Source organism: Palaemon carinicauda, chromosome 14 (genome assembly GCF_036898095.1).
Source record: "Palaemon carinicauda isolate YSFRI2023 chromosome 14, ASM3689809v2, whole genome shotgun sequence".
Taxonomy (NCBI): Eukaryota; Metazoa; Arthropoda; class Malacostraca; order Decapoda; family Palaemonidae; genus Palaemon; species Palaemon carinicauda.
This window is the reverse complement of record NC_090738.1, coordinates 80,289,353-80,298,876: the sequence shown is the minus strand read 5'-3', so window position 1 is coordinate 80,298,876 and position 9,524 is coordinate 80,289,353. Positions and strand designations below refer to the sequence as shown.

The window sequence follows — 9,524 nt, the reverse complement described above, 5'->3', positions numbered from 1 at the left end:
GGCATAAGATGAGTTATAAGTCCTAGGCCTACATGGCTGAGGACTATGAAGTGTGAAGTAGGATATGATGAAAGGAAAAGAATTGGATTAAATCTCAGTATAGAGACGACTGGTGAAATCTAACTGACGCCTTTTGCACTTTAAGGCGTAAAGGATATGAGGATGATGGTACTGAAGATAAATATATATATATATATATATATATATATATATATATATATATATATATATATATATATATATATATATATATATATATATATATATATATATATATATATATATATATATATGTGTGTGTGTGTGTGTGTGTGTGTGTGTGTGTGTGTGTGCGTGGGGATTATACTTCTATATACACGTAAGGTAATAAAAACAGAATAACCTACGAAATAAGTTGATAATCTTATAAATAATACGGTTTTGTGAGGTGAAGGCTCATAGACCACGGCATTTCCTATATATAAAAAAGAGTGTAATTAGCAAGCAGAGGAAGAAACTGTCGAACGTTTCCCATTAAATTAAAGAATCCCAGCCGCAAGCAATTTCAGTCTAGACAACAAGTAAAGTGTAACAGATCCCCGCTGGAGTTTTGGCTATTTGGGAGTATCATCATTATGCAATTTTTCTCCACAATAGTGGGAATAAAGTAAAATTGGAAAAGCAGCCGGAGAGTCTCACCTCTAAAAACTATATATCTACAACATTAGGAAGGATACATACACACACACACACACACACACATATATATATATATATATATATATATATATATATATATATATATATGTATATATATATATATATATATATATATATATATATATATATATGTATATATATGAGGGGGCATATAAAAATTAGAATAGCGCCAACGTTATCCCTGCGTGTCGTAAGAGGTGACTAAAAGGGACGGGACGAGGGGGCTGGGAACCCCCTCTCCTGTGTAAAATTCCTACGAGACACCGACAAGGAGATGGAGCTGGGGGGAGAGTGACTGCTCCCCGCACTCTAGTTTTGGGGTGTTTGAATGTGCGTGGATGTAGTACGATAGAGAGTAAAAGATGTGAGATTGGAAGTATGTTTAGAAGAAGAAGGATGGATGTATTGGCCTTGTGTGAGACAAAGATGAAAGGAAAGGGTGAAGTGATGTTTGGTGAAATGTCTGGTAGAGTGTCTGGGATTGAAAGGGGAAGAGCGAGAGAGGGTGTGGCGTTATTGCTGAGTGAATGGATGACAGGTAAAGTAGTGGAATGGAAGGAGATATCATCTAGGTTAATGTGGGTAAGGGTTAAGTTGGGTAGGGAATGTTGGGCGTTTGTCAGTGCGTATGGGCCAGGTAGTGAGAAAAGTGAAGAAGAGCGGAATGAGTTCTGGAATGAATTAACTAGGTGTGTAGAAGGACTGGGTAGAAGGAATTATGTAGTTGTATTGGGTGACTTAAATGCTAGAGTGGGCGCTGGAGAGGTAGAAGGTGTCATTGGGAAGTATGGTGTACCAGGTGAAAATGAGAGTGGTGAGAGACTGGTAGATATGTGTGTTGAACAAAAGATGGTAATAAGTGCTAGCTTCTTTAAAAAGAAAGATAAGAATAAGTATACATGGAGTGGCAAATGAAAGAGTAGTAGAAAGGGCATTAATGGATTATGTGTTGATAACTAAAAGAATGTTTGGAAGATTGAAAGACGTGCACGTGTTTAGGGGTATGGCAAACGGTATGTCTGATCATTTTTGGTGGAAGGAAAATTAGTTGTAGCAAAAGAGTGGGGGAATAGAGTAGGTGGATGTAAGAGGGAGGTAGTGAAGGTTGAAGAGTTAATAAAACCGGGAGTAAAAAGTAAATATCAGGAAAGGTTGAAAATGGCATATAACGAGGTGAGAGTAAGAGAAACTGGTAATTTAGAAGAGGAGTGGAAGTTAGTAAAAGAAAATTTTGTTGGGATTACAAGTGATGTATGTGGCAAGAAGGTTGTTGGAGGCAGCATGAGGAAGGGCAGTGAATGGTGGAATGTAGGAGTGAAGGTAAAAGTGGAAGAGAAAAAGAGGGCTTTTGAAGAATGGCTGCAGAATAATAGTATAGAGAAGTATGAAAAATATAGAGAGAAAAATGTGGAAGTAAAGCGCAAGGTACGTGAGGCAAAGAGGGCAGCTGACCTGAGGTGGGGTCAGGGATTGGGTCAGTCATATGAAAAGAATAAGAAGAAGTTTTGGAAAGAAGTGAAGAGAGTAAGGAAGGGTGGCGGAAGAATTGAAGAGACAGTGAAAGATGGAAATGGAAGGTTGTTAAAAGGAGAGGAGGCAAGGAAAAGGTGGGCGGAATATTTTGAAAGTTTGCTGAATGGTGAGGATAATAGGGAGGCAGATATAATTGCTGTTGCAGGTGTTGAGGTGCCAGTGATGGGAGATGAGAATGAGAGAGAGATTACAATAGAGGAAGTGAGGAGAGCACTGGATGAAACGAGAGTAGGAAAAGCATCTGGTATGGATGGTGTGAAAGCTGAGATGTTGAAGGTAGGGGGTGTGACTATACTTGAATGCTTGGTGAGATTGTTTAATGTGTGTTTTGTGTTGTCAATGGTACCAGTAGATTGGGTTTGTGCATGTATTGTACCACTATATAAGGGTAAGGGAGATGTGCATGCGTGTTGTAATTCAAGAGGTATTAGTTTGTTGAGTGTAGTTGGAAAAGTGTATGGTAGAGTATTGATTAATAGGATTAAGGATAAAACAGAGAATGCAATCTTGGAAGTACAGGGTGGTTTTAGAAGAGGTAGGGGTTGTATGAATCAGATTTTTACAGTTAGGCAGATATGCGAGAAATATTTAGCAAAAGGTAAGGAGGTGTATGTTGCGTTTATGGATCTGGAGAAAGCATATGATAGACTTGATAGGGAAGCAATGTGGAATGTGATGAGGTTATATGGAGTTGGTGGAAGGTTGTTGCAAGCAGTGAAAAGTTTCTACAAAGGTAGTAAAGCATGTGTTAGTTAAGGAAATGAAGTAAGTGATTGGTTTCTGGTGAGAGTGGGGCTGAGACGGGATGTGTGATGTCGCCGTGGTTGTTTAACTTGTATGTTGATAGAGTGGTGAGAGAGGTGAATGCTCGAGTGCTTGGACGAGGATTAAAACTGGTAGGCGAGAATGACCATGAATGGGAGGTAAATCAGTTGTTGTTTGCGGATGATACTGTACTGGTAGCAGACACAGAAGAGAAGCTTGACCGACTAGTGACAGAATTTGGAAGGGTGTGTGAGAGAAGGAAGTTGAGAGTTAATGTGGGTAAGAGTAAGGTTATGAGATGTACGAGAAGGGAAGGTGGTGCAAGGTTGAATATCATGTTGAATGGAGAGTTACTTGAGGATATGGATCAGTTTAAGTACTTGGGGTCTGTTGTTGCAACAAATGGTGGAGTGGAAGCAGATGTACGTCAGAGAGTGAATGAAGGTTGCAAAGTGTTGGGGGCAGTTAAGGGAGTAGTAAAAAATAGAGGGTTGGGCATGAATGTAAAGAGAATTCTATATGAGAAAGTGATTGTACCAACTGTGATGTATGGATCGGAGTTGTGGGGAATGAAAGTGACTGAGAGACAAAAATTGAATGTGTTTGAGATGAAGTGTCTAAGGAGTATGGCTGGTGTATCTCGAGTAGATAGGGTTAGGAACGAAGTGGTGAGGGAGAGAACTGGTGTAAGAAATGAGTTAGCGGCTAGAGTGGATATGAATGTGCTGAGGTGGTTTGGCCATGTTGAGAGAATGGAAAATGGTTGTCTGCTAAAAAAGATGATTAATGCAAGAGTTGATGGGAGAAGTAAAAGAGGAAGGCCAAGGTTTGGGTGGATGGATGGTGTGAAGAAAGCTCTGGGTGATAGGAGGATAGATGTGAGAGAGGCAAGAGAGCGTGCTAGAAATAGGAATGAATGGAGAGAGATTGTGACGCAGTTCCAGTAGGCCCTGCTGCTTCCAGTACCAGCTGAACTCGGTTGAGTCCCTGGTTAGGCTGAAGGAACGTAGAGAGTAGAGGTCCCCTTTTTTGTTTTGTTTCATTGTTGGTGTCGGCTACCCCCCAAAATTGGGGGAAGTGCCTGGGTATATGTATGTATATGTAGGTGTGTCTGTGCATGTATATATATACATACATATATATATATATATATATATATATATATATATATATATATATATATATATATATATATATATATATATATATATATATATATAGGTGTGTGTACATGTATATATAAGCATACATATATACATATATATATATATATATATATATATATATATATATATATATATATATATATATATATATATATATATATATATATATATGTGTGTGTGTGTGTGTGTGTGTGTGTATATATGCATATATGTACACATATATATAAATATATATATATATATATATATATATATATATATATATATATATATATATATATATATATATATATATATATATATATATGAATGTATCTATCTACATATATATATATATATATATATATATATATATATATATATATATATATATATATATATATATATAAATATATATATATATATATATATATATATATATATATATATATATATATATATATATATAAATATATATAAAGTATTCTAGAAATTTTTTTTCCAGCTGTTACCAAGTTATGGAATGAGCTTCCTAGCTGGGTAGTTGAATCAATAGAACTTCAATAGTTCAAAGCTGGAGCAAATGTTTTTATGTTGACGAGGCTGACATGAGTCTTTCTATAGTTTATATGACATATCTGTTTTGGACGTTGTTAATAGTTTATATAGGACATACCTGTTTTAACGCTTTTACTGTTTTTAGAATGATATATTGTTAATTTATTCTCCTCATTTATTCACTTCCCTATTCACTCCCCTCACTGGGCTATATTTCCCTGTTGGAGGCCTTGGGCTTATAGCATCTTACTTTTCCAACTAGGGTTGTAGCATTGGTAGTAATAATAATAATCATTATATATATATATATATATATATATATATATATATATATATATATATATATATATATATATATATATATGTATATATATATATATATATATATATATATATATATATATATATATATATATATATATATATATATATATATATATACTGTGTATATATATATATATATATATATATATATATATATATATATACTGTGTATATATATATATATATATATATATATATATATATATATATATATATATATATATATGTATAATATATATATATATATATATATATATATATATATATATATATATATATATATATATATATATATGTATACTGTGTATGTATATATATATATATATATATATATATATATATATATATATATATATATATATATATATATATATATATATATATATACTTATATATACATATATATAAATATATGAATATTATATATACATATATATATATATATATATATATATATATATATATATATATATATATATATATATATATATTATATTATATAATAATAATAATATTATTATTATTATTATTATTATTATTATTATTATTATTATTATTATTATTACTTGCTAAGCTACAACCCTAGCTTAATAAAGTAAAATGCTATAATCCCATGGGCCCCAACAGGGAAAATAGGTCAGTGAAAAAAGGAAAAAAAGGAACAATTAAAAATTTTAAGAATAGCAAGAACATCAAAATCAGTATTGCCTATATAAACTATAATTTTTTTTTTTTTTTACAAAATAAGTAAGAGAGAAATTAGTTCAATAGTATGCTCAAGTGTACCCTCAAGCAAGTGAACTCTAACCCATGACAGCGGAAGACCATGATAGAGAGGCTATGACGCTGCGGAAGAATAGAAAACTCTGGTTTGATATTGTAGTGTCCTTCTCCTAGAAGAACTACTTACCATACCTAAAGAGTCTCTCCTAGCCTTACCAAGAGGAAAGTAGCCACTGAATAATTATAGTGCAGTAGTTAACCCCATGAGAGGTTTGGTGTATGAGGAGAGAAGAGAATCTGTAAAGTTTATATCAGACTACTTGGTTGATGTGTAGGCAAAGAGTAAATGAACCGTAACCAGAGATAAAGATCCAATTTAGTACTGTTTGGTCAGTCAAAGGACCCCATATATCTCTAGTGACAGTATCTCAACGGATGGTTGGTGCCCTGGTTAACTTATTATTATTATTATTATTATTATTATTATTATTATTATTATTATTATTATTATTATTATTATTATTATTTAAACGTTTAATACTATTATTTCTGTTATTTTAATACGAGTTATTACTATTTTGATGAAAATTCTCCGTCAGTTCCCTCATATGATAATCTAGAAATATTCATGATGCTCTATGGTATGAAGAAGGTTCAATATCATTCATTATCACTTATTTCTAAAACAAAGGTTTTAATGCATATGCACATTAGTCAAGAAACTCCATTAAGAAGTCATTATTCGTTCTACTATTTAACATTTACAGGGATTCATCTCTCTAGCTATCTATCCATATTACGAGGGTAATATATATATATATATATATATATATATATATATATATATATATATATATATATATATATATATATATATATATATATATATATATATATATATATATATATATATATATATATATATATATATATATATATATATGTTACAGTCAAACCGTGAAATCAGTTATTTCGTGAAATGACTAAAACTTTTAGTCATTTCATGTAATGCCTGTAGGGGTCAGTCAATTCATGAATTGAAATGAATTGACTGAAAATTCCAGCCTTTTCATGAAACGATTGAATTTGGTGACCAGACATTAAATGAAATTACTAAAGTCATTTGTTATTGATCTTTATATGTTTGAAAGGCGAAAATAACTGTTTCGTACTCTTATAATTTTATTCATAAGAAAATTCATACATATAAATATCACTAGTTAAAAAGTAAATGACTAGCAATAGTGATATCAATATTTACAATAATTGCAAGAATAAATCACACCTGGTATAATGATTTTATTCATAAGAAAATCACAAATATAAAAGCACTAGTTAAAAATTAAATCAGTAGTACGATAGAACAATCGAACAATAGTAAAAACAAATGACATATCAATTACAGATTTATTTATTTACAAAGTTGAGGCTATTGTGGCATCTACTATTGCATTTGAAACATTTGCATCTGTTTGGCATTTTTTGGGACCATTGCATGAACACTTAACAAAACCTTGTCCTCCACTGATAGAGGATTTGATAACGGCTTCTCGGAGAGAAATTTCAATGTCATTGTTAATGTCACTTTCTTTCAGCAATCTCTTGGGACAAATGTCAAACTGATTCCTGGAATAGCTTCCTTTTACAATACCACTTTTGGTGGCCACTCTGTATTGGTCGTTCATGCTCCTACTCACAATAACACCTAGGATGTTCCTTGGGTCTCCACGACCTCGATCAACAAATTGAATTGGAAGAGCAATGTTGTCTCCTATCTCACCTGCTACTAATTCTGTTCGGCTCCTCTTAACCATACGTTCTGCTTGTTGTCTCTGAGATTCACTTGCTGCTAATCGTTGGGAGCTGATGCTGTTATGAAGTTGATCAAGGTTCGTTTAATGCTGGGATAGTGGTTCTGGCTCTTGTTCAGACTTATTCATTTCAGCTTCTGTTTCAGGCTCGTTGGCATCTGTTTCTTGCTGATGAAGCATTGTTATAAGGTCTTGCTCAGACTGCAGGCATCTGATGATTTCTTGTGGAAGTGATGTTGACGTCAGTCCGACTCGGGCATTCTCACCGAACATTGCAGCATATGGACTTCTTTTGATCCCTGCATGGTAAGCCGAATTCTTGGAAAACTGAAAAAATTTTATGCCTGCAGCCCAGTCCGTTGAGGAGTTGTCAGCCATCCACGCTACAAGCATGTCTTTTATGTCACCATTTGCTCGCTAAACAGAGCCTTGGCTCTGTGGATGTCTAGGCTTGCCGTGAACGATTGGGCCACAAAGAACGTAGTTCAGTAATAATCTGAGCTGTAAACTCAGAAGCATTGTCTGATTGAAGGATTACTGGAGCACCTAGAATTAGAAAGATATCAGCAAGTTGGAATGCTACCTCAGCTGCACGCTTTGATGTGAGCGGACGTAGAACGCAGAACTTTGTCAGATGGTCTTGGTAAACCATAATCCATTTGAAGGTTTTACATGACATAGACTGCATGTCTATGAGATCAACCTGACCACGTGATGAAAATTCAGTACTATGAATAGGTTTAACTACGACACCCTTTGTCATTGGTCGCTTTCTCTTTTTCTGGCATTCCAGGCATAACGACTTGAATAGTTCAATTGTTTCTCGCTGAATGTTGGCATATTTCACTTGGAGTTCTTTTGTCATTCTGTCTTTTAACTATGTGAATTGTGTCCCCAATGGAGACATAGCCTAGTACCCCCGGTGTTTCGACTAGAATTTGTCGTTTCTTAATAATTTTCTCAAGATCCCCACACTGTAACACTTCAAATTTACTCAGAAGGTAATATTCATGACGACTTTTCGTGTTCTTTCTTTCGCTAGCTCTACGAATGTCCTCAATCATTTGAACACTTGGAACACTTCTCATACCTAGATAATAACTCTTAACGAAATTTTAACTCTATGCTCTCAGACATCTTGTCAAGGTACTAGAATAAACTGATCTTGTAGTAAGGGAGGTGAGAGTAATGGGTACTATATTCATGGCCGGAGTTGTTTCGTAGATAGTGGAAACGAGTCAAAATACTAATTCACACTTTGCCTAAAGTATAACAGCCACATGGTGTAACAAAAATACAATAAATCAGTCATTTCGCGAAATGACTAGAATTATCATTCATTTCATGAATTGACTAACCCCTACAGGCATTACACGTAATGACTGACAGTTTTAGTCATTTCACGAAATAACTGATTTCAGAGTATGACTGTAACACACACACACACACACACACACACACATATATATATATATATATATATATATATATATATATATATATATAATATATATATTATATATATATATATATATATATATATATTTAAATAAATAAATAAATAAATATATATATATATATATATATATATATATATATATATATATATATATATATATATATAAATAAATATATATATATATATATATATATATATATATATATATATATATATATATATATATATATATATATATATATATATATATATATATATATATATATATATATATATATATATATATAACTTCAGAAAGCTCACATTTTCTTTTAAAAAGCAATGTATAACAATGTATAGAAGTGATGAAAGATTCAAAGAAAAGATCAATAATTGTTAGAGGTAGAGACAAAATAACCTCACAAACGTTTCTGAGTAAAAAAGAAAAAAAAGATTCCTCTTCGTTCGCAGATATTTTTCACATGTGTAGAGTCGGAGGTGCTTTCATTCTTTTCTCTTCACCTTTTC

The 9,524-nt window shown here is 32.5% G+C and overlaps 1 protein-coding gene across 1 annotated transcript; it reads right to left on the bottom strand.

Annotated features, from left to right (window-relative positions):
• Window positions 1–8,003: 8,003 nt before the first annotated feature.
• Window positions 8,004–8,423, bottom strand: LOC137652836 (KRAB-A domain-containing protein 2-like). The gene has a single exon (XM_068386234.1). The coding sequence runs from the start codon at window positions 8,421–8,423 to the stop codon at window positions 8,004–8,006; it is 420 nt and encodes a 139-aa protein (XP_068242335.1).
• Between the last annotated feature and the right edge of the window lie 1,101 nt (window positions 8,424–9,524).